The 26,329-nt window shown below is 32.9% G+C and overlaps 2 protein-coding genes across 7 annotated transcripts; both read left to right on the top strand.

The window, feature by feature from the left end:
* Nucleotides 1-1,235: 1,235 nt before the first annotated feature.
* Nucleotides 1,236-20,386, top strand: LOC108345969 (protein GET1). Of its 4 annotated transcripts, none has more exons than XM_017584858.2 (9): nucleotides 1,236-1,408; nucleotides 3,771-3,807; nucleotides 4,290-4,508; nucleotides 5,846-5,925; nucleotides 6,743-6,813; nucleotides 12,264-12,322; nucleotides 12,409-12,490; nucleotides 17,405-17,454; nucleotides 19,976-20,386. In XM_017584858.2, the coding sequence occupies exons 3-9, from the start codon at nucleotides 4,398-4,400 to the stop codon at nucleotides 20,048-20,050; spliced, it is 528 nt and encodes a 175-aa protein (XP_017440347.1). In that variant the 5' UTR covers nucleotides 1,236-1,408; nucleotides 3,771-3,807; nucleotides 4,290-4,397; the 3' UTR covers nucleotides 20,051-20,386. The 4 variants fall into 4 exon arrangements, with proteins under 4 accessions (XP_017440347.1, XP_017440338.1, XP_017440363.1 ...); XM_017584849.2 differs by having other exon boundaries at nucleotides 1,236-1,423; XM_017584874.2 differs by lacking the exon at nucleotides 3,771-3,807.
* Nucleotides 20,387-22,238: 1,852 nt separating this feature from the next.
* LOC108323789 (uncharacterized) lies at nucleotides 22,239-24,278 on the top strand. 3 transcript variants are annotated; one of them, XM_017556536.2, is made up of 2 exons: nucleotides 22,239-22,493; nucleotides 23,467-24,278. In XM_017556536.2, the coding sequence occupies exons 1-2, from the start codon at nucleotides 22,481-22,483 to the stop codon at nucleotides 24,114-24,116; spliced, it is 663 nt and encodes a 220-aa protein (XP_017412025.1). In that variant the 5' UTR covers nucleotides 22,239-22,480; the 3' UTR covers nucleotides 24,117-24,278. The 3 variants fall into 3 exon arrangements, with proteins under 3 accessions (XP_017412025.1, XP_017412024.1, XP_017412023.1); XM_017556535.2 differs by having other exon boundaries at nucleotides 23,428-24,278; XM_017556534.2 differs by having other exon boundaries at nucleotides 22,240-22,493; nucleotides 23,339-24,278.
* Nucleotides 24,279-26,329: the final 2,051 nt, after the last annotated feature.

Raw genomic sequence — 26,329 nt, 5'->3', positions numbered from 1 at the left:
CCCACGCATATCTAAGAACTTCAAACATATTCTATTTGTCTCTCTTAACAGTTGTGTCTACTTGGATCTTTGGAACAGTGTCACCACTCCCCTTCCTCACAACTTTCTCGTGCCGACCTTGTTCTTTGACTAGATCCTCTTGTTCAACAAATACTCTCTCTCAATCAATCCTTTTATTAACTGGATGAATTAGTGTGGTAACACTAATGACAAACGCCAAACGCCAAACTTTTCTAATACAATCTTTGATCACTTGATGACTTGAACGATGACAAAAATGCAAACATAGGATTAGTGTACCTTTTATACTCCTTACCAAAATAACTTTTTAAAAAGATGTCAATGATAGACATTTTATTATCTTAAGTGGAAAGAATTAGATGTTTAACTGTGCAAATATGAGCATAAAAGTAAAAATGGTGAAAATGATAAATCACCTAGATTTATAGAAATCCTCAAGGACACTTTATGCTCTTATAACCATTGTATTTAGCATCACTAGAGGATAAATGATAAAGTGACGCTTGTAGCTTTCATCACCCATTATCACACTTCTGACCCAATAGTCATATTTTTTAAAAGATAAATCGAATGGATACAACAATAAACAAGGATTGAGCACAATTTACACAGTGACACAATATTTCATCACTAGTATTTATACAAACAAACCCTTTATTCACTTAAGTCCAAACTCAAGGCTTAGGAACTATGTGTTTATATGTACTTACCGAATTATCCTAAACTAATCGTCTAAGAAGAAAATCGATGTCAATTAAATTTAGCTAGTTATTTCCTTAAACTAATACATTTATTATAATGCTAATTATTGAATCCATTAAATACTAAACTAATTTAAGTATAGTAACATCCAATCAAGTATCAAACAAGAAAGTGAGAAAAATTGTTTAAAATAAACACTCTACTCATACTTCTGATTATGAAGAATATAGTAAGAATATCATCTCATCATTTAATATGTGAGATAATTAAAGGGTATATTTTTTTTCAATTCCTTGAAATTCTTTTAAATATTAGTTTTCGTGTTCCATAAACTACTGTTTTAATTCTAAAATACTTTTTTATAATAATTATTTTGAAAATATTGTATTTAGAAAAAACCTATATGTATTTTTATTGTAAAAAAGTATTTCATGTACGGCCTTCTCTTCTCACAAACCATTTTTTTTTAAATATAAGTATGTAAAAACTTTTATTGTTTTCTATCTATTTATTTCTCATCCAAGTAAGGAAAGAAAAAGAAAAAACCTAAAGTTAAATCTTGAAAGAGGTACCCATTGTTCGAGAAGATTTGCAGGCTGATATAGTATTCAGATTTTGGGTGACTACGAAGGAAACCGTAGTCTTCCTCTCGCCATTGAAGCACATTCAGCGATCTCGAAAACATGTATAGTCCCTTAGGGTATTTGAACCTGCCTTCATCTTTCTCAATACTTGTTCTTCCAATTTCTTTTCCCTTTTGTTAACTTCTGGGGTCTTATTTTTGTGGGGGTGTGCTTATGATTATAAATTCGTGTGTACTGGTGTGTTTTTATTTTATTTTAGAGTTTATTGGAGATATTTGCCATGATTATATGGGGGTTGGGGTTGATCACTGTATGGAGTTATATTTGATTTCAATGTGTGCGCTTGGCTAGGTTGGGTTTGCCAAACAACATATTACCAGGTCTTAGGCCAGCCACCAAAATGCTTTCTGATTTCTCTCTCTTCTTTGGGTGTATAGCATGCCTGATTTTCTTTCAACCTCGTGGCTATGGTCAATTATGTATTGTTACACCCCTGAAGCCTTTTTATTATATTTCGGTTACATGATTCTTTTTTCAGTTGTTAGTTTCTTAGTGTAGCATTAGGTATATTGATCCACTAGTATTACCTGTTACCCTTGAAGTACTTTCGATTGTAATTTGTATGACTTTTATAGCTTTGATGTTGTTTATACATGTCCAACTTAATTGAGTTGGTGCTGGATAAGAATATATGGTGTTTCTATAGGAAAATTATCCAAGTATTTTGCCAAAAAGACTCCAAAAAATAATTCCACCCACTAAATTTAAAGTTCCAAACACTCGAGATTAAACTCATAATGATAACTTTCCTATAATTCGTGTTGGTGTTGAAGATATTCTTTAAAGGCACAGAGCCTGCTTACCTTTGGGGCTTTTTAGTTAATATTGTTGCCAATGCTACTGTCACAGTTGATTTCATCTATGAACGAAGAAGAAAGAAAAGGAAAGACATCCCATTGCTACTGTTTTTAATTAGCTGTGTTATTATTGCGATTCAATTATACTTGAAAAAGGCTATAGTCAAGCTCATGGCTACTACCAGTGAATTATATTTTCTAAAATGAAATGCAGAAGACTTTAGATTACTTATTTATTCTCAACACAACCAAATTTAGAGATCAATACAATATACAAGATTAAACAATAATTGAAGATAATATAACATTTGGAAGCAGTAGGTTCTGGGCTATTACTTTAACTAAATAAATAAACCAGACTAAAACTAAAACACTAATTAAGGTAGATGTCTAAATCACAATCTCTGTTTAGAAGAGCGTAGTTTTAGATGGGTGAGGTTGGCTCAAATAGATAAAGGACGATGGAATCCAATCATTCTTCATATCGAGCAGTGGGACAGATAGCCCTTATGGATTTATGCTAGTGGCTTCTAGGGGACTTTGACTAGGGGACTTTGACTCAACTGCATCAGCATTGACATCATTAATTTTTTTTGCTGGACTCACCATTGTCAATGTGTTGTTGGTCAAAGAAGGGATGGTTCACAAACGAGTCATTTGGAATCTTTGTGGAGAGCAATGTACTTAAGAGACGCTTCTGATATAACACCTCAAATTGAACTATTAACCAAAATCAAAATGCACTTGAAATATAATTCTTCAAATAGGAACCGCAATACCCTACAGCTAAGACACTTTGGGAACTTGCACCCAAAATTTCTCTGAGTCTTGATATGTACAATCTCACCCTATCTCCCACAAGCAAAATAAGTTACCTTGTTGACCTCCTCTTTCTACTCATTGAACTTCCTTCCTCTTCAATTAAAGACAGATTGTTCATGCTCCACCAGTTTATTTATTTATTTTATTTTTTAATTTTCCTTCATATCTAAGAAAGTAAAACCATTTCCACGGTTTCACCATACTAATCAGTCAAAAGTTAAGAGTTTATTTTAAAATTTATTTAAATTAATTTTGATAAATTTAATTTGAAGCCATTAGATATGATTGGGATGCCAATGTAAATTAATTTAAACTATAAAGTTTATATCCTTAGATGCAGTGAGAAGAACTAATTTTGTTAGTTTGCCAAAAAGAATACTAAGTTTATCCATGGCTCCATTTTCATTGACAATGATATTAATAACACATTTTCTATTAAAATTAATAATAAAATGTTATTGTTCCTATTTTATTGATTAAAATTTATTCAAGCTATTGTTTATGCAACTTTTAAGAACGATAATTTCGTGGTTTTATAATATGATATAAATTTTTGTTAACTATTAAATTAGGGTCTTATATGATATGTCATACACATATACTAATTTATATAATATTTTTTCTGTTTATCTTCTTCTACCGTTATGACATGTATAAATTATGTCCAAGGGTGATAAACACAAATTATTGAGCAAATTGTTCTATGAAATTAGTCTGCAACTAACATTTGTCATTTTTAATGACTTTTTCTTCATTCTAACGTAAACACTTGCATTTACTACAGCCCTAATCCCAATGCTCTTTGGTACTGCTGTTACTAGGTATGATTTATCCGTTTTATTTCTCCAATTCACTCAAGTACTATTTTCTCCCTTAAATTTTTATTTTCAGTTTTGTATTTGTAACTCATATTTGGAATTTTTGTTCACTAGCGGCATTTTTTTTTTATTTTAGATTTATTGTCTTGCATTCTTTTTTCTGCATCTTTTTGGTGTGAATCGGATGCCTATTATTTTCGTCAGTGCTTGATTCTTGGTTTTGATTTGATTGTTACATGTTTTTGCTGTATTTACATTCACCGTGTTACTATATCATTTTGTAAATTCCCTTTTATGCCCTCCCCTTCAATGTATTTTTAGTCATTCCTTACGAGTCTTGTGACTTTTTGACGAAAATTTGTGATTGATAGGTACTTAATTTGATTTCTTTTGTCTAAGTTTTTATGTGTGTGTGTATATATTCAGGCCCCATCTGGTTCGACCACTTGGATTAATTGGTTGAACCTTGATCTGAAACTTTACAGGTTTGTGTTGGTTTGGTCTGTTTTCCAAGCATTCCGGACCAGAGGGAAGAAACGAAACAAAAGTTACCTGTAGAATAGAGTTTTCTGAGCCATTAAATTGAAGTGAGGATGGGAGACCAAGCTAGTGAAGAATATCAGAGGTCACTAGCAGCTCCTTTCATATTTTTTGTTGTTCTAGCTTTTCACTTTGCTTCTCAGCGGATTGATCAATTCAAGAAGGTTATCTCCCTCTTTCATCTCTTTTTTTTTTTTTTTCATTATTCTAACAATTTAAAGGGATTCAGTTAGTGATGGTAATATTGTTTGCTTTTGGACGTTTGGTTTGGGATATATCTGATTTGGCTTACATTTGCTTAATTTGAGCTTTGGTTATTTTATTTTTATGCTATTTCATGATATGGTAATTGATATCTTTTTCCCACTTATAATAGGATTCTGGGAAACAGTTTGTTTATATGCACGCATTATGTTTAAATTTAACATTTTAAGAAGAATAGTTTCGCATTTCAAAACTTGTTTAATTCCATGCTTTTATGCAGTTGTTTCCTTGAAAAAAAATGTATAGGATAGGTAACTAGGTTCTGAATTTTCATGTTTGGTTACTGATTTATCTTGTTTAGTGAAAATGAATAGTATGTTACGAAACCAAAATAACTCAAAATAATGGCACAAGGCACAAAGCCAGAATACTCACACAATGGATGCAGAAGATGAATAAGACGGTGTCAGAAACAGTGAACAGAAATACCTTCAGCCCCCAGAGCTCTTGGTCCCAAGTTTAGTGATGTAATATACACAATTGCCTCTGCTACCCTTGTCTATCTCATGCTCCCATTAATCATTGATTTACTTCCTATTAACAAATGCGGCAGTGTATTTAACTGTCTTCTCCATTGACTTGCTGTCACATCCCCTACCCTCTTTTAGAGGAAACACACCAAACTCTCTGGGTTGGGCCATTGTGATTTTGGTCCAGCATTTGCTAATGAAACCTATAGTGGATCAGGAAGACCGTGTAGTTTTTTGACTTTTTTTATCAAGCATAGGAAATTTTCAATTTGAATTTTCTTCTTGATTTCCCATGGTTGAGAACGAAGGAAGCTGTCATGAAACTCCAGTAAGACAATTTTTATGCTGTTGTAGGATTGTTGTCTTATTTGAAAAAAATGCTATATCCAAGGGATTGGTTGTTGTGTTTATAGACTAAGGCATTTAATGGTAAGTTTGTAAAGGCTCCGATTTGAATTGCTAGTTTTCATCCATATATATATATATATATATCGTTTACAGTTTCATCATTTTGTTCTGTTACCAAATCTTAAGATAGTAGGGACAAGCACACTTGAGGCAAGTGCCCACTAATATTTCTGTTAAAAGATTGTGAACTTTTCATGTGCAAGAGAGACCCTTTGCATGGTGCTCCGGTGATCTTGCAATTTGTTTCTACCATAAATTTTATGTTTATTAGCTTTCTTTTGATTTACAAGAAACATATCTAACATATTGACTATTATATTATGATATTAATTTCGTTTAGTTTTATGTTTTTGCTTCAGGGTGGATCTGATAAAGAAGAAAAAGCTAAGTTACATAGAGAAATAAAAGAACTTTTGAAGGAGGCAAGCTCATTGTCACAGTAAGCTACTCATGCTTTGGCCATATTTCCTCCCATGGAAACAAATGGGTCTTATATAGGATTCCAACTGTTAATGATCAGAATCATCTTTGTCTTTCCTATTTTCATCTCTATTACTATTTACCGGGGTGCGCCTACACTCTACATGAGCACGAAAGATAGTAACCACACCCCTTCTATCAATTTTTTTTTCTGTACTCTTGGTTAAATTTATGATAAAAAGATTATAGATATATTGTATAGGTAAAATTGTTAGAATTTATGAAATATCTTGTTATGTCTAAGTTTATCCTCTTGGATTAGTATTCTTATATCCTATCTTAGGATTAGTTATTATATTTTATTATCATGATTGGTTTCCCTGACAATGGTTTATACTCTAGGTTTTTGAACATACCAACACATCAATACATTGTAATAATCTACCTCAGTTAATACCAATTTAGTATTTTATTCACTTTTATCTCTCTTTCTTGTTCTATATCTGAAATCCCATAATTTGAATGGACAGTATGTTTCCAATTGACACAAGAAAACATGTAAATTTTCATGTTCGAGCCAACTGTGGGTTCCTCTGCCTTCTCATTTATTTTATCTTAAATCAAAATAACATGAAAGGCTATTTGTTTGTTTTTTCTATGATTTTGTGTTTACTTCCCGTTTGTATTTTCTAACTAAAGTTTCAGAGTAAATGTGAAGCTTTAAGGAAATTTTAAAATGACATGGAAATATCTTACATTTAAATATAATATAAACTTTGAATGTTATATGCTTATGTTTGTGAGAGTGTACATTAGTGACTTCATCATTCTCTCAGGCCATCAACCTTTGCACAAGGTGCAAAACTCAAGAGGAAGGCTGCTGCAAAGGAGAAGGAACTTGCAAAGTGTAAGCTATTTACGGGAGTCGTTTCTTGTTGCTTATTGCATTCTATATAAATTTAGTGGGACATTTCAAATCTACATTTTTTAGTTTGCTTTGAGTATAATTTTTTTGCCTGGCTACATTTGAAAGTGTAGGTAGGTGGTACATATGCTTTTTTCAACTGTATTTTGAACAGAAAACTGATTTTAAACACATCTGTGTTTTTCCCAATATTACATAATTTTGTGCCAGAGTAAGTAATATTAAAAATCCTAGGGAATAGAAGCTCTTTCAAGCTGATATTCTTCCTGGAGTTGTCTGGAATGTTTCATCCAGAGTCCTTCACACATTCCTTGAGCAAGAGCTCGAAATTTAGCTTCTGCACTAGAACGAGATACTCTATCTTGCTTTTTGCTTCTCCATATTACCATACTATCTCCAAGAAACACACAATACCCAGAAGTAGATTTTCTGTCAGCCTGCATAGTCAACATCAATATATATCTTCATAGTCAATGTGTCTTCCCTTTTGAATAATAACCCCTTTCCTGGACTTGACTTCAAGTATCGGAGAATTTTGTCAACTGCTTGCATGTGTCTCTCTCTTGGATCATGCATAAATTGGCTCACTACACTAACTGCATAAGCAATGTCTGGTCTTATGTGTGATAGATAGATCAATTTTCCCACCAATCTCTGATATTGGGCCTTCTCTACAAGAGCACTTTCCTCACTTCCAATTCTGTGATTCTGTTCTACAGGAACTGTTGAGGTTCTACATCCCAACTTTCCTGTTTCTTTGAGAAGATCCAATACATATTTCCTTTGGGAGATGAAAATTCCGTTCTTGGAGTAAGCAACCTCTATTCCAAGAAAATATTTGAGTTTTCCTAGGTCTTTCATTTCAAATTGGGCAACCAATTTATCTTTTAATGCCAATTTTTCTATTTCATCATCTCCTGCAATAATCATATCATCCACATAGACAAGCAATAGAGTGAGTTTACTTGTAGAAGAGTGCTTTATGAATAATGTGATCTGCTTGGCTTTGTTTGTATCTGTTAGAATGTTAGGATATAGGGTGGTAAGGGTATAATGGATAATGTGTTTAGGATAGAAGTAAAGAGCGGGAAAGTTTGTTAGGCTATTAGAGGGAGAAATTGTATAAATAAGACCCTCTGATGTTGTCAAGGGGATCATTGAGTATTATTTTGTAGATCTGGACTTTGACCAGAAGAGGGGGATTAGGCCTCCGTTAGGGCTAAGAGGGGGATTAGGCCTCCATTAGTGCTATCAGTGTACATCGTTCTCGATTTCAATACAAAAATCCATTCTTTCTTTGTTCTTTTGCTTACTGTGAGCGTTGATAGTTAGGTTTTCAACCCAGGAACCTAACAGTATCCCAAGGAAACCATTTCTTTTGTAAATCTTCCAAACCATGCTCTAGGGGATTGCCAAAGCGAGATTAACTCGAACTGTATTCATCTTTGCCACTGGGGCAAATGTCTCCTCATAGTCAATCCCATATGTTTGGGTATATCCTTTTGCCACCAATCTAGCTTTAAATCTTTCCATTGTTCCATTTGCCTTATGTTTCACTGTAATAAGTTGTTCTTTATTTTACCATATGAGTCGAAGGACACACTAAAAGGTGTCATATGATCAGTTGCATCCGAATCAAGGATCCAAATACCTTGAGACACATGGCCAACAATATTCAGACAAATCTTACCTTTTATGGACTGAGTACATGATCCAGAGGACTTACTCATTGGTAGGTCATTAGGACCCAAAGGAATAATTTTTACTTCAGACATCCTGTAGAACGCAATCAGGAGTCTCCAATGACCTTTTCCTCGACGACGATGACGGCGTGTGGGTCACACCGAGAAAATGAGCAGAACTTAAAACTCATATCTATTCAAATATAGGCCAAACGAGTCGTCATCGACCCCAAGAACAGACTCAGGAGGCTCCAGCGACTCTGTCTGCGACGGTGGCGGCGGTGATGGCTAGTGGGCGTGTGGACTACACGCGCCGACGACAGTGGCGGCGCGTGGCAGCTTCGCTCCCGGAGCGTCTTCTGGCGTTGTGGTCGCCAGTGTTGGGCGCACCTTTCTGCCCTATCAACAACCCCAACTGGAAATGGTGGTGGTCGAACAGCAGCAGCGGCGCAACAGTGCAGCGGAATGAAGCCCCAAGATCAGGAGCTCTGACACCAAGTAGAAAATAGAACTGATTTTATTATTCTGAATTATTAAAAAATACATTCTCATATCCTCTATTTGTAACAATCTAATTCTCCTAAAAAGGGAAATAAGGAAACTAGGGAAACAAAATAAAAGATTATACATCTATTTTCTCTAATCATTAAGAAGATTCTAAAGATATCTTCTCTATATGGCAACAAGCCATTAATGATAAAATATAGGCACTTGAACACAATAGTACTTGGGAACTTGTCCCTCTTCCTCTTGATAAGAAGCTTGTGGGTTTTCGATGGGTCTATGCTATTAAGGTTGGTCCTATTGGTGAAGTGGATCGTCTCAAAGCTTGTCTAGTAGCTAAGGGATATGCTCAGGTTTATGGCCTTGACTATTGTGATACTTTTTCTCTTGTGGCTAAAACCTATATTGTTTGTCTTTTCCTTGCTATGGCTGCCATTCGCAAATGGCCTTTTTACTTATTTGACATTAAAAATGCCTTTCTTCACGATGATCTAGAAGAGGAGATATTCATTGAGCAACCTTCTGGGTTTGTTGCATAGGGGAGTCTAAATTAGTTTGTAAACTACATCGTTCACTCTATGGCTTGAGCAATCACCTCGAGCTTGGTTTGGTAAATTTAGTCGTGTTGTACAAAATTTTGGATTGAAACGATGTGAGATAGATCATTCAATGTTTTATGGTCATACTTCTCCTGTGTTTATGTTATGGTTTATGTTGATATTGTTTTTACAGGAAATGATGTCACTGGAATTGCTTAATTAAAGAACCATTTTTTCAGCCACTTTTAGACCAAAGATCTGGGTCTTCAAAAATATTTCCTTGGTATTGAAGTGGCACAATTAAAAGGTGTCATCATTTCACAAAGAAAATATGCTCTTGATATTTTGGAGGAAATAGATATGACAAATTGCAAGCCCATTGATATTCCTATGGACTTCAATCAAAAGTTAACGAAAGACCTAGGTGAACTTTTTCCAGACCTTGAGAAACACAAAAGGTTGGTTGGAAAACTCATTTATCTTACTATAACAAGACATGATCTTTCTTATCCATTGGGAGTTGTGAGTCAATTTATGCAAAATCCCCACATTGATCATTGGAATGTTGTGATTTGCATTCTCATATATGTAAAAGGGAACCTTGGACAAGGATTATTGTATGAGTACAAGGGAAATACTCAAATCGAAGGGGATTGTGGTGTAGATTGAGCTGGTTGTCCAATTGACAAGATCTACCACAAGATATTCTGTATTCCTTGGAGAGAACCTTGTATCTTGGAAAATTAAGAAACAAAGTGCCATTGCTCGATCTAGTACATAAGTTGAATATAGAGCTATGACTCTAGCTACATGTGAACTTGTGTGGATTAAACAACTCCTTCTAGAGTTGAAATTTTGTGAAAATGAGTAAATGAAGTTGTATTGTGACAACCAGACAGCTCTTCATATTGCCTCTAATCCAATGTTTCATAAGAGAACAAAACATATGGTTGATTGTCATTTTGTTAGAGAGAAGCTACTGTTGGAGGATCTTATTATTGAGCTTGTCAACTCTAAGGAACAACTTGCATACATTCTGACTAAATCTCTAAAGGGGTCTAGAATTCAATTTATATGTTCCAAGCTTGGTGCATATGATCTAGCTTGAGGGGAGTGTTGAAATGTAATATTTTATTTTGTTTTATTATTCATGTTTGGGAACCCAACTTTAGGGTTAGGGTTTAAGGCAAGCGCCTTGCCTCCTTGTATTCTGCCCTTTGTATTCTATAAATACAGTGGTAAAACTATAACAGTGTAAGAAATATACACTGTTTTACTTCATTACATTTATTCAAGTTATAGAAAGGAGAATAGAGGGTTTTTTAAACTGAACTCAAGCTAGGGCAAATCAAAATTCTGAAGAAGCTACAATTGTACGAAAATAACAGTAATAATTCTTATATAGACCAAGCCAACTAGGTAACCAAACAACTTACATTTCTAGAATTTTTAAGATATTTAATAAAGTTCAGAACGATGAAACACTAAAATTCCAGTTAATAATAATTTTGCTGCTGATTAGATATACTTCTCCTGTAACCTTTATCCTTAAATATCACTTCTTCAAGTATTCTTATCCTGGTCACCATCACTTTGTATTTCCAATCCATCTTTCCTATAAATTCTTCTTATGTTTGTCTATTAATCTCTCCTATATGAAAATGTTTACTAATCATGTACATATTAACTTAATTATCAATTAATGGGATTAGGGGCAGATATGACAGTTATTGACAGAAAATAGGAGTGGTTACTTAATATCAATTGTGTATACTGTTTAAGTGGGTTCAGTTATGTAGTTCCGGAGCAGTTATTTTGTATAAGGTCTGATGATAGACAGCTATTTAGTTTTTTTTTTGGAACAGTTATGTAAAGTTCGTATAGAAAATAAAAGTGGGCAGACGAGCGTATTTTGAAGTTCTTTGAACAGAGTATTCTCTTTGAGAGTTGTTACAACTATGAGAGAGTTTCAGCTGAAATTTTCTATTTAATAGTGTGCCTAAATAGCAAAAAATGCCAAGAGGACTTGGTGGTTGCTGGAAAGAAAAAGTGACCATAGAGGACCCTCCTTTGCTTAGTTAAAACATATGAAGAGTACTCCCTCTCCAGATCCTCCTCTTGTAAAAGACTTCAAAAAGAGGTTTTAAATATGAAATATGTCTTTTAGAACAATTAAGTTTCCATATTTTATGATTGCTAAGTTTAAACACGTGTCAGCTTTCTAAATGTTGATTTAGGATTTAATTTCCTATATCAAATTCAAAGTATTAGGCATTATCTTATGCATGGAATTTGCAAAATTATTGTGCTTGGCATCAAACGAAGTATTGGTTAGAGTAACACACTTTTACGCTCACTAAAGGATCATGGAATGAATAGGTTGAGGCAACCACTTGTAGATAAATAATTTTGTTGCCTAAATTTTATGCATATAAAAATTAGATAACAAAAGTGTTTATAAAAGATTTTTATGAATATAAATCTCATCTATACAATTACAAGACTGAATGATTGTTATCAAAATATTCCACTTAACCCATTTCAGAACAGATTAGATGAGATTGCTACTGAGTTAGCTACTTTTTTAAGTTGGATCCTTAAGTAGGTGGAACTAGATGTAGCCATGTCAGAATTTATATGCTATTTGTGCTGAGATCATGGTGAAAGTAGCATTACCGGAAAAGTTATGCTTTAAACTAACATGCAGTTCGAAATTTACACGACAAGGATACTGCTTTGTACTCAAAATTTCTGCTTATCTCAAAGGTATTTCCTGATCTAGAAATTGTTTTCAGGTTTACTTATTTTCTTTGCAAAGGCCGATATGATACTAACATGGTTGAGTGATGCAGGTTTTAACATATCTCATTTTCCTCATGTGGTTTTGGAGCGTTCCTGTGGCTAGCATATCTCAACAGCTTGTCGAACCTTTTGGTAATGCAATTATGATTAATACATAAAGTTTTACTAGATTATGCTGCAAACTCTCACTCATTTGTATTAAACTGATGGGTTGCTTAAAATAAGAAAATGTGTTTCTTTTTTGGATTCTGATATCTGTGGACTTGCTGATTGAAAATATTTACTTGTACTATTTAGTTACATTTCATATTAGGTATAGGCTATAGTTATATGTATATTTGTTGGCTATGATTATGGATATTAGTTTAACTTTTGGTTTTGATATAGGCGAAAAATGAATTGTAGTTATAAAATATTTATAGAACTCTTGGTTGAATAAAAAAATACTTGTATTAATTTTTTTAAGGTTTTTCCAATAAAACAAGTTTAGTTGCAAACTCTTTTCCATTTACTACAAAACGCTTCGTAGTGCTAAGATGTGACATTTATAGGTATAGTAATTGATATAATTGAAGTATTAGGGTTTGTTTGGATTGGATGAACTTCTTCATAAACATTTGTAGGGGAGAACAATAAGAAGAAAAAATGAAATTAGCTTTCTTATAAGTTAAATCTAGCATATAGACAAGTTTAAAATAAAAATTTAGAGAAATTGTATCAGTTTCTGCAAATTAGCTTGTGTATAAGCTAACTTTTAGTTTATGGACAAGTTAATTTCAATTTTTCTTCTTATTTTTATTTCTAAAAATGTCTATGAAGAAGTAAGTCAAAATTTTCAAGAGCCTTACTATATTTGGTTGTCATATCTAATTTTTGGACGCATTATTATCTTATAATTTTGGAAATATGAATAAGAAGAAAAGTTACGCATACTGTAAACATTTTTCTAACTGAGTAATTATTCAAGAGAATAGATGTATGTATTTAGGGGTGTATTGGATTGAAATTTTAAAACTATTTTGACAAAATATCTTGTGGATTTTACAAGACAATGTAGGAGCCTTATGACTTTAGAATTATTTAGAAGTCTTTTTGGATTCTAACCAATTTATATTTTAACAATCTAAAAGATTGAATGAATTTATAAAATTTGAAAGAATTTTATCCATATTTAGAAAGCATTCAAAACTACCAAAGTCAGTGAAAAAAGTAATATTAAAATAATAAGTTTTGGATAAAAAAGTAAACTCTGTACAATTTTTCAATCTTTCTTTAGTTAATGTGTTCTAAATTTTTGTCCTACACTATGCATTAACATTTTTTACATCCATGTTCTTGGATTTGAACAATACGTTCCAGATTATGGTCCTTTATGCATCTATGTTCTTGGATTTGAACCAATTGTTCCAAACTATGATCTTTGTTATCTGAAAATACTATAGATGAAGATGTCTATTTATTATTAGAAGCCCCACTTCAATTAGTGATAAGGCTAGTTTAGAGTAAAGAAGTGGATGCAAACCTCATTTTAGGGTTGAGTTAGGTTTAAAATTCACTTCTTAACATAGTATTTAGAGCTTAAAGTTCTTTTGGAAAAATTTTGTTGCTATTGTCATGCTGCTGTCATTGCCAGAGTTTCATTTTGACCGACAACCACACGATTCTGCTTGTCTCGACCAGGTGATCTCAACATCGTCGAGATTGTCACCATCGAAGTCCAAACACGCTTCCACATGTTAGTTGAAGTTTGCAGACATTGTCTTCGGATTTTCCATCTTCGGATTATCCATCATTGTCTAGTCTCATGCATGTGATGTATATACCTTGGCGTGAGGGGATGTGTTAAAAGTTTCACATCGATTAGTAATGAGGCCAATTTAGAGTATATAAATGGGTACAAACTTTATCTTACAAACCGGTTTTATAAGATTGAGTAAAACTTAAAGTTCATTTCTTAATCGGTTATTATAAATTCATCGTATCAACATTCTTTTGTGAAGAAAAACTATTAAGTTTTGCACACAAACATTTATATTGTCTTGCACAAAAAGAGAGAATTTGTAACATCCCAAAAATACAGTCTAAAACTATATAATAGAATAATCACATTTAATAATATTACAGCTCAGTCTTACACTAAAAGAGAAGTACGCTTGTGGCCGAACGGCCTTACAGAAAGAACTAAAAACTTAAACTGTACGAGATAAGCAAATTTGACCGAACGGTTTACAAAAGCCCATACCGAACGGTCATACAAAAGCAAAGGGAAAAGGTGATCGAGCGATCACTTTACTATCAGACTATACTACTGACCGAACGGTTCTACTGTTCGGTCTTAACTTCTGCTTCTACTAAGCTTTCTTCTTCCAGCGCCTCTTCCGGCAGCTCGTCTCCTTCTGCTCACATACATGGATGATCATTGCAATAGAAATACAGACGAACGTACAAAACAGACAAGACAGAAAACATAGGGTAAGCTTATGTGATTCAATTCATGTATAAATATATATTTTCACATAACCAACCAAATAAGATAATTCATCACTCGCTCATGCAAATCCTAATACTAGACTAACTGTCCGAATTGTATGAATTCATTGTAACTACAACGTTTGTGCACTCGGGTGATGTAGTAACTGGATACCCTCAACAGCTGCCACCCGAGGTTAGTCCTATCTGTCCAAATTAACCATAAGGACTAGGATCTCCTACCGATCCCACACATGACTTATCCTTCTCTACGTGAGAACGAGTAATCACGGAACATCAAGATGAACAACCAGCTTAGCATGCCCACATTCATACTTTATCAAATTCCAATATCCATTCATGAGATATTCCTCCCCAGAATACTCGTTCAAAATCAAATACATTTCCACCATAACATACTTCATCATCTTTCCTTATTAAATCTCAATTTGAACGAAGATCCAATGAATTTGAATAAAAATCCCTAAGGATTGCCAAATACCGAACTTCAATCCCAACCCAAAGCGAGACCGAAACTTGGAGCGAGACCGAGAGGTCTCCAGTTCCAGAACAAATTTAGACTGAGAGGTTTAGTATCGAGTTGAGAAAGAACCAGAGTACAATTATATATTACAAGAACGAATAGAACGAATGTTATTTACAAAATGATCCAATTAAATGAATTGACTCTTGAGAGCTCAAATCGAACACCGAAAAGCCTAAGCCAAGTACTAAGACTCTAGGCCGAAACCAATGGATACAAACATTTCAAGACATTCAAGGAATAATACTTAAAAGAATCACCTGAAGAAACCGAACGCTTATAAATACTTAGTTTAATTGAGTTTCATATCAAGAAAACCAAATGTCAGTCAAAGACCGAGCACGGTAGAGGGAGTACACTATTAAATTTGGACGAACGCTATTTTCATCAAGGTGGATTATAGAAAAGAGAATAAGCGCTTGGTATAAGATCCGACACTAAACAGTACGAACGCTTGGTGAAAGACCTAGCTCTAAATCGTACGAGCGCTTGATGAAAAACCTATGAGTAAATAGCATGATCGCTTAGTGAAAGACCTAGCACTAAGTCGTACGAACGCTTGGAATATAAGCTATTATTTAATTAATAATCAAGAACGAACGAATATACTACTACCGATGGGCATACTTAAATTTATATTAAAATGCCAAGAATAGAATATCCTTGGTGGAACGCCTGTACACAAATTGTACTAGACGAAGACGCTCGTTCTCAACATAAACTCCTTCCAAATGAATGAGTTCAGTTCTAAACGAGTCCCCAAGAAAAACCCGAACGGTCAAATATCATTCAGTAACGAACATACATTATCATAGAGAATTTCATACTTAGAATTATTTATACAATTCATATCTCAACATCTATTTTTATAAAAATCAAACATGCATATGATGGTAAATAATCATACTTCATATAGTTAAAACATATCAACAATCATACTTCATATACATTCAACCACTCAACAAACATGCATTTATTAGCAACAAACGTAAAAATGAACATACAATTAAATTATATAAGCTTCCCTTACCTCTAATGTGACTGAATGCTCAAAGCTCGTATAGAATAGCTCACCACCAGAAATCTCAGAATCTTACGGTTCACTCTTTATGAAACTAAATCAAACAAAAAGCCAGAAATGGACTCAGAACGAGATTATGAACTCATGCAACCATAACTTGGTTTACATGTGCCAGAAAACGAACGACTAAAGGAGAAGAAGAACTTACCAGTTCAGAACCCAAAACCGATCGGTTCAATCAAAAGCTCTTGACACCGGGAGAGTAGAAATGGTGCCTGAATGGTGATCGGAGGAAGAAAAGGTAAAGCTTTCTTAGAGAGAAGATGAAGGAAATGTAGTGAGAAAGAGGAAAAAATCAGATTTTCAGAATCTGGGGAAGAAGGGTGCATGCAGTGCGTGGAGTGGATTTTCTGAAAATCAAAGTTTTGCTTCCAACGTCAAAACGAGCGTCCACTCATCTGCCAATGCCTGCCTTCCGCCAGCTGAGTGTCGAGCCCCTCTCTTGACACGTGAAATCCACTAAAGCGAATCCTAAGTGGATTTTTAATGGCTCTGACAGAATTCATAATGTGTATAGGAAGAAAGAAAAATCTAGCAACCGGTAGAAAAAGAAAGAGTTGGAAAAGTCCATTAAAGTTTATATACTTTTGAATATCAACGAACTTTTCTAAGTTATAAAAAATATTAACTGAATACTATTGAATTTCGTTGCCATCCGTAAAAAATCTTTGTTAATTCTAATTGAGTGCCATAACTTTTTTCAATCATTTAAAGTCTGAATTGAATGCCATGAGAACACTCTTAATGAAAACCCCTTGTTTTTTTATATAACGATTATTTTAATCTAAATTTGATGCCATTTTAACATAAATTTTAATTTTCGAGAATGTAATTTTATTTAAATTAAATTTGTTTAAAGTTAAAGCCATTTGCTGCACGGAAAATGTGGCATAGAAGACGCTGCATTTTTTTAATGGTTATGATTTGAAAATTATTTTACATATTTTTGCAGGGAGATTATTATCTTGGAGGACTGAAGGTATTGAAAATAACAATATTATGGTAAGCAATTTCTAGTATCTTTCCTTCTTATATTTGAACTTTGAATAAAAAGACATATCCAAAGAAATCCTATTTAGGTTTTGATTTAAGAGAAAATTTTTGATGCAAGAACTGCTGAAAATTGTGTCTGGGATACACAGTGAAGATCATTTATATAAGTTTATTATATAAATAGTTATAGGAAATTGTATGTGCATATACATGACGTGATATATATATATATATATATATATATATATATATATATATATATGTTTCTGATTAAGTATTCTTATAATTATTAAAATTCTAATTAAATAAGGAAATCAATCACAAAATATAAAAGAAGAATAAATACCGAGAGATGCTCTGAACTATTTTATGATATCATTAGATATTTCTCATATTTCTAAGACTCCTTAAGCCAAAGCTTATTACAAGAAAATATTCATCTCCCAACGAAACAAACAAAATATGACCTTCGTCAATCACTACAAGAAAATCTCTATGAAAACTAATTTTAGTCACAAAAGGTAATTAGTCACTACACTGATCAATTTAGATATCAATTTACAAACTAAAAATTATTAGTTACTAAAATAGTTATTATTACGAATAAAAGTTATAATTGGTTTGTAAGTTCTCTCTAAGATTAGCTATCGAGGTTTTGGTTATCAAAGTAATAAGTTTCTAAATTGATATCTCATTAATTGGTTACCAATTTTTAAACTAATTATTTTGGTAGCTAAAACCTTGATGGTCAAAGCTAGAATGACCTTGATGGTCAAAGCTAGAATGACCATCAACCTGAGATAAATTTCATGACATGAAAAGCAAGGTTTGTTCTGAGCAAAACCTTTATTTGGAAGTTGTAAACAGATAATATTTTTGGAATGAAACAAATTACCACTGGAATGAATGTCAGTTTGAAAGAAGTTGCCATGATTTATGTGGAATAAAATCACCAAAAGAATGATCTTCGATGGGAAAGAAGCCACCGCCAAATACACGATAAAAGAGTCACCACTGGAATAATCATAGGTTGGAATGAAATCACTACTAACAAGTTACTGAGAAATTACCAAAAATGTCATTATTGGTGAACAATGACTACTAAAAAATCACCAGCGACAACAACAGTTGTCGGAAAAGTGTGCAGCGGGGGCTGAACTACTGTGGAAAATGAAATAAGAAAACAAGCCGGAATTAGAAAAGGATGCTAGTGTCTCAGTATCTAATACACTTCATTCTTAGCTGAAATTTATACGGAATAACAAAAGTGCATAGACCTGGTTCCATTTAGTTCATATTTGGATTAAAGTTTGCAGACATAAATTTGAATCAAAAGAATGTCTTGAAATGAGTTTACTGCAGTGCAATTATTGTTTTAATATTTTTGGTTCAAAGTATATTGATAAAATGAAATTTATTGTATAATATGAATAAAGCATTTTACTAAACTTTGTTGTTTGAATAAGTACTGACAATGGAAAATAATTTTCATAAGCAACCATTTTGTTGCTTCTTATTCTAACTTTGTTTTGGGTGAACCGATGATGGAAATGTGACTTTGAGAGGCAACAAGCATAATGGAAAATAGAGTTTAGCGGTCCAAAAGTATGTTGGAGGAACCCATACGGTTATCCAAACATACCCTTGATGTATTCCAACTCGAGACTGTTGTATTCAATAAATTTTCACTAGTAGACTATGCTAGAAGGATTATGTTTAGAAAATGTGAACTCCTCAAAAGAACTCAATCTCCCGATATTGAAATGTAATCATGAGTTGGTGTTTTCACTTAAGTATTTAAACAACTTGTGGATGAAATGTGCCTATCCAAAGCACTGGAAGTGAGTTTAGCTTGTAATCAGACTACAGTAAGTTTAGCTCCTCCACCCTAGTTATACTTTTCAGTAAATAGTCAGATTAGTACAATAAATATTTACATATTGACATATTTAACTTTTAATACTAGACAAAAAATTATAGTCTTAGTATAGAAATTTTAATTTCATTAATTTTGTTTGAATTATGTTAATGATTAAGATAATTGAAAACGTATTTGGTCTTTAGTATTTGTCACGTGTTTATTAAAATGAAAATTATTGTTAAGATGCAATTAACTTTGAAGTAGCATTAAGGATTTATAATTTACAAAGTTAAAAGCAAAGGCTTCTTCGATGTTAATTATATATTAATATTAATTTTTTTATTTAATAAAATCAGGTGGCAATTACTAGAGACTAAACATCTGTTCAATTAGCTTAACCATTAACTGAACTAAAACAAAATTAACGGAATTAAAGTTTTTTTACCAAGATTGTAAGCTTTTTCTTCTTGTCCTAAAGATGAACTATTTACTGTTTACTTTTCATCTTTACGGAAGTTGGAAAATTTTCCGTACTATTATGCATCATACTGTATACATTGCAATCCACTGTTTTTTACCTATTAAATGATGTAGTGCAGATAAAAGAAGACATTCATGTGAAGCTTTTAATAGTTTGAGTGGCGTTCCAACTGTTTTATGCTATTTCAGGTTGGGATAATACCTTGGTTGATAGTGTCTACAAGGGTTAGCAGATTCATTTGTAGACTCACCTATGGCAAATAGATCGTGATGTTCTTCATCTAGAATGACATAACATTACTAGCTGCTTGGACTGGTTTGTGTCCTGCATTTAAAATGGAGTGAACTATGCTTTTCTAGATTTGTACAATTTGAAATTTGTTCCTTCGATCCTTGTCCGGTTCATAACCAGTTTATTTTAGTACAGACGACGTGTAAACTTCATTCTGCATATGCAAGCAAAATTTTCATATGCCTGTAATATGATAGAGTTGCAGCCCCCACACTACCCCTAGTTTGGTCTCTTTTAAGGAATTTTGTCTTCAAATTCTTCTGGATTAATTATATTCATTTGTTCAATAGTATTTAGTGTTGAATTAATGGGTTTGTAAATTTGAAGAACTGTTATTTGCAGTTTGGATTAGAGCTTTTTGTGATCTGCTCCATTGCAACTGAAAGATGAAAGTTTGGTGCAATTTTCAGTTGACTAATAAGTCCATTGCAATTTTCGTTTTTAAATTTTATTCGCTTTTAGTTGTTAACAGATGTAGAATTATGTACTTTTATGCCCATAAACATTAATGAGAAATTAAAAGTACACTATACTTTGAGTTCCATAAGTTCCTAAGCATGATGAGATGAGGTATATCAAATTGTTTATAAGGAATAATAAGTAAATGCTGGACAACCTATTGAAGAATTATGTTAAATAGTTTCACAAATCATAAGCAATTGAATTTGTGGTATGATGGTATAAAGGATGAGATGGACTTTGTGGCATCTGATTAAATCTTGAATCTTATTGAGTTTCACAATGGTGCACAATTCATTGAATGTAATTAATAAATATTTACAAGATAAGGTTGAAAGACATTGTTGTTAATGAAAGATTCTGTTTAAGTAATTATGACATTAATAATTCATTATAATTTTGAGTTATATTACATGGAAGTGAAAACAACATCCGTATTGCTGATTTAGAATAAGAGGTTTGTATAAACCATGTTGAAGGATACTTTTCTAGTAATGATGAATATTTATTTTGGAGGATTATTAAATTCATATATGGATTTTAAAAAAGTTTTACAACAATAGTATTTAAAATTTTCAAGGAAATATTATTTCATTTAGTTTTGAAAGGAACATAAAAGTTAGTGGGAGTAAATTTTGTTTTTTTTGTCTAAGGTGTGAGTAATATTTTCCTTGTAGCAAATAATAAATGTGTGTTATATGAGGTGAAATAATTTTTCTCAAATAACTTTGGTATAAAAAATATGAAAAATGTATCTTATGTTATATACACTAAAATCCTTCCATAAATATCTCAAGATATTTTTGATTTTTCTCAATAGATTTATATTGACAAAATTTTTGAGAGCTATAAACGTTAAATATTATTCATCCAACATGAGTCTAATTTTGGAAAACGATAAATGTGAATTAAGTTAGTGTAAAAAAAATGATCTTAAGTGAGAGCACATGAAAACTATTGCTTAATTTGTTAAAAGTCTTATGTATACTTAAGTTTGAATCATATCTAACATCTTCATGTGCAATTAGAGTTTTGGAAGATAATAAAGTAATTTAGGTGGTTCTAATTGGAAAGTTGAGAAAAAAAAGATGATAATGAGATATTTTAAGGAATGAAGAATTTTATGCTCATATAAAAACAACTGGTAATTTAGAGGTGATAGATTATTCTAGTTTAAAACTTTATTGGTTACATCAATATCATGAAATATATATTTAGTTATATTTTTATGCTAACTTGCGGATTTGTATATTTTAGCAGTAAAAAGGAAATCTTAATTGCTAGTTGAGTTTGTATTTTATTTTGAGGCTACGTAACATGTGTATGATTAAAAAGTTTTGTATATGATTTTAAAGATGTACACTCAATTGTCAGACCATTTAAGTTAAATTTAAACACTTTGTTGCAATATTTATGATAAAAAATAATGATAAACAGAAGTAAATAAATTGATATTAAATATCTAGTTTAAGAGACATGTTAAAAAAAATAAAGTGGTCATTAAACCAGAAAATCATGCTTTCACTAATAAAATAGTTTATTCTTTCGGAAATTTAGCTATTACTGGTTAACCAAAATATAATTTATTTATACACATTTCCTATATTACCCTTTCATCGAACGGTCAGGATCCACATAGGAGAATAAATTTGTCATTGAAGTCGAATTCGGCAGTATATAATATATTGTGTTGCAGCACAGGGTTAAAAAAAACTTGAATAAATTAGACACAAGGTAAAGGGGGAAAAACACTGAAAAAGCGAAAACCTTGAACGGGGTGCGCAGTGTGTTGGGGGAAGAAGTAGAAGCGTGTAACCCTAGTTAGGGTTTGCAGTTCAATTTGGGATTCCTCTCTCGTGCGATTGTAGCGCTGGATCCGTATCGTCTTCCTCCGTCCACAGAAGCGCCTTTCGCTCGATCTTTCGGCGATCTTGGTAACATGTATGGTCCTCGAGGGTATGTCAACCTAACTTCATCTTTTTTATTCTGCGTGCCATTTCCTTCCAATTTCTTTGTTCTTTTTGTAATTGTTGGGGTTTTATTTCTGTGTGGTGTTGCTTATGATTAGAAATCGTGTTTGCATTTAATTTTCTTTGATTTTATTGTTTATATAGCTATGTGCTTTGGTTAAGGGTGATTGAGGTTGTTTGTTGCATGTAATTGTATTGACTTCTTATGTGTGGGCTTTGCTGGGTTAGCTTCGCCAAACAACATATCTATCAGGTCTCAGGCCACGTATTTGCTTTCTTTTCTCTCAAATTTTTGTGTTTTTATTTTTAATAATTTAATATCCTATAATATGCCTGATATGATATGGAGTCTCTGTGAGTATGTCTAATTTTCTTTCAACCTGGTCAGGATCAATAATGTGTTGTTGCAATCAATCACATTGTGCTTATTTTGTGTTTACATGTTTTTTTAAATTAATTAGCCTTTTAAGCCGTGTTACTGTAACATTTGGTATATTACTTCACTATTAAGTATTAATCTTGCAGACCTTATGATTGTAATTTGTGCAAACTTATCTATCTTTGATTTTTTCTTTTATATATGTCCTGCATAATGAGTGTGTTGGATAGAAATATATTGTTATGGTCTTTGTGTGGTTCTCTCTATTTCCATAGGTGGTCTGATTGATCTGTTGTTATTTTTTTTTTTTCTATGATGTTTGGCTGTGGGTGTTGTGATGAATATTATGAGTAATAGGAATTAAAATTAAGTGTCAGGGAAAAGAGGGTTGGGTTTGGCTTTATTAACATGTTGAGTGGGGGATTGTTTTTTTTGGGTATGGAAATTTGAAGGGCAATGTTGGGAAGCGGGGGGGTTTCGGACGGGTACGAGGTTGGCTCAAAGAGACAAAGAATGATGGAATCAAATCCATACTTCGCAGTGAGCAGCGGGACAGGCAACTTACCTTATGGATATGCAGGTGGCTTTCAGCCCCCTCCCTTTCCTGTGGTTCGTCTCAGGGGGCTTCCATTCAACTGTACTGACATTGACATCTTGAAGTTTTTTGCTGGACTGACCATTGTCGATGTGTTGCTGGTCAATAAGAGTGGACGCTTCTCAGGAGAGGCCTTCGTGGTATTTGCAGGAGCAATGCAGGTTGAGTTTGCTTTACAGAGAGATCGCCAGAACATGGGTCGCCGGTATGTAGAAGTGTTCAGGTGTAAGAAACAGGATTATTATAATGCTGTTGCTGCTGAGATAAATTACGAAGGAATATATGATAACGATTACCATGGTAGTAGTCCTCCACCCTCCCGATCAAAGAGGTTCAGTGATAAAGATCAAATGGAGTACACTGAGATATTGAAGATGCGTGGCCTTCCCTTCCAAGTGACAAAATCTCAAATTGTTGAATTCTTTAAAGATTTCAACCTGATAGAAGACAGGGTACACATTGCATGTCGTCCTGATGGGAAAGCTACTGGAGAGGCATATGTGGAGTTTGTTTCAGCTGAGGAGGCCAAGAGGGCAATGTCCAAGGATAAAATGACCATAGGATCAAGGTATGTGGAGCTGTTCCCTTCTACTCCAGACGAAGCTAGACGGGCAGAGTCAAGATCAAGGCAGTGATCGTGGTATTTTATCTTGTTTTAGGACTTCTACCCCGTTCCTTCTTATGCTACTATAATGTTTTAAATTTTAGATGTACTTTATTATTAGTAGTTAAACCTGTTATATTTGCCTGTCTTAAATGGATGCATTAATTGATTAATAGAAAGGGCCTTGGAATAATATATGGCTCTGGGATGTGAAGGTAATTAATACTGGGTTGAGCTTGAATGAAAAAGTGTCATTTCCAAAGTTCAATAAATTCGTATAGTTATTACATCAGGGGCAGTTTCTTCCTGCACGTCCATGAATTTTCTCCTCACCCAAAAATAAAATAAAAAATTGTTTTTCCGCCTTTGGGATTGTGCAATCTTAAAGTCAAAAGGCACTTTTGTGCAATGTGGAAGCTATTTTTTTCTTAGACTTAAATATTTTTTGGTTTAATCATTTCGGGCATAATGATTCATTATGCATGATTGTTTCAAATAAGTTTTTGTATTTTGAATGTTTTTAATTAGTTTTTTTTTTTAATGAAAAATTGAATCAATTTGTAGCTTGTCATTAATTAGAATAGATTGTGTTAAAAATTATTGGAGTAGATGGTGGTAAAATTGAGGTTGTAGCTTGTCATTAATTAGAATAGATTGTGTTAAAAATTATTGGAGTAGATGGTGGTAAAAATTGAGGTTCGCCGGTCTGGTGATTGAGCAAATTGGATTGATATGACATTGGTGATATAAGGTGGATTATTTTTATTTACAATTTTAAAAAACTTTAATTTAATCAAAACTCAAATTAGGGAAATATGATTAAAAAGAATATAAAATTTATTTTAATTTTATTATTTTAATTTTATTAATGTTTTGGTCTCTTTGTAAGTTTACACCGTGTCCACATCCTAAGCTGATCTTAAGTGCAAACCATCATGGCCAAGCCATTTTCAATTTCAACAAGGAACAAGATTTGTGAAGAACAGAATCTCAAACTAAAAAGTCAAATTAAAACCCTAATCTCATACCTTAACATCATAACAACAACCTACGAACCACATCCCCAAATTCATGACCATTAATTTACAAAGAAGTAACAAAATCCTAAGATAAGAAATCACCAACCACAACCCTAAATCAGAAAACAACAAGAAGAACAATGCTTTTCCTTTTAGTGGACGAAACGGACCAGAATTTGTGTCCTTACTATGTTCTCGTCCTGCCATTGCCACGCTAGTGTAGTCTTGTTGCCAGAGTTTGTCTCTGCCATGGGAAACAACCCACAATCAGAGGAGGAGAAGAAAGTCTCTCTTCTAGCAACGTGAACTCGTGCCATGACGGAAGGGGAAAAAACTCTCCTTGAGTTGTGCGACGAAGAAGCCTTGCTCAGATTGTACCTCCACAGCGTTGCCGATTTCTCTGAACAACCAGAAACACTAGCTCTTCACTCAAGGCCACACTGCAAGTCAGAGGTTCAGATTCTCACCACGGCCAAAACCACGAATTGCAAAACGCCCTATTTTTCCCAAGGTTGGGTGATCCACAAGTAAAAAACAACATAGAATTGAGGAAGAGAAATTGGACTAGGGTTTTCTCGTGAGGATAAAAGGATGAAGATAGGGGAAAACAATGTTTTAGATCAAGGTACTAGATGAATCAGCATTTGGAATTTTACAAGAATAATTTTTTATTAAATTAAAATTTTTAAAACTGTAAATAAAAATAATCTACCTCAGGCCACCAAAGTTTGCCACGTTAATAAAATTTGTTCAGTCACTAAGTCACGAAGCACAATTTTTAAACGTCGTCCATCCCAATTAACGGTGAGGTCCAAATTAATTCAATTTTTCAATAAAAAAAGACCTAACATTCAAAATACAAGAACCTATTTGAGACAATTTTGGACAAATAGGAAATGTTCGAAATTATTAAACCAATACTTTTTATTTTTTTATTTTTGTCAACTTAAATTAATGTGAGGTTTTTTTTAGTGTTTTAATATATTTTCAATCATCTTGATTTATGTTCAAGATGATAGTGATATCACTTTTCATTCTCAAAAGAATGAAAATCACATAGACATCCCAATGCAATGGTTTTATTGATGAAAATAAATACTTTATTATAAAAGGTTGGCGAGTAAAATTATAAATTTATTAAAAATTGAAAGAACAAAACTATCACAATTAGTTTTTTTACCAGAATTATTTCTTTCAACAATCACTAGACACACGAGTTAATACT

The sequence above is a fragment of the Vigna angularis genome, chromosome 1 (genome assembly GCF_016808095.1).
Source record: "Vigna angularis cultivar LongXiaoDou No.4 chromosome 1, ASM1680809v1, whole genome shotgun sequence".
Classification (NCBI taxonomy): domain Eukaryota; kingdom Viridiplantae; phylum Streptophyta; class Magnoliopsida; order Fabales; family Fabaceae; genus Vigna; species Vigna angularis.
Note: the sequence above shows the minus strand (reverse complement) of the source record. Positions and strands in the feature narration are given on the sequence as shown.

Excerpts from the sequence above, each read along its gene's own strand:
- LOC108345969 (XM_017584874.2), top strand. The coding sequence starts at position 4,398 with ATGGGAGACCAAGCTAGTGAAGAATATCAGAGGTCACTAGCAGCTCCT. Across the intron at positions 12,323-12,408 it reads AATTTCTGCTTATCTCAAAG|GTTTTAACATATCTCATTTT; the intron begins GTATTTCCTGAT and ends TGAGTGATGCAG. Across the intron at positions 17,455-19,975 it reads TTGAAAATAACAATATTATG|GTTGGGATAATACCTTGGTT; the intron begins GTAAGCAATTTC and ends ATGCTATTTCAG.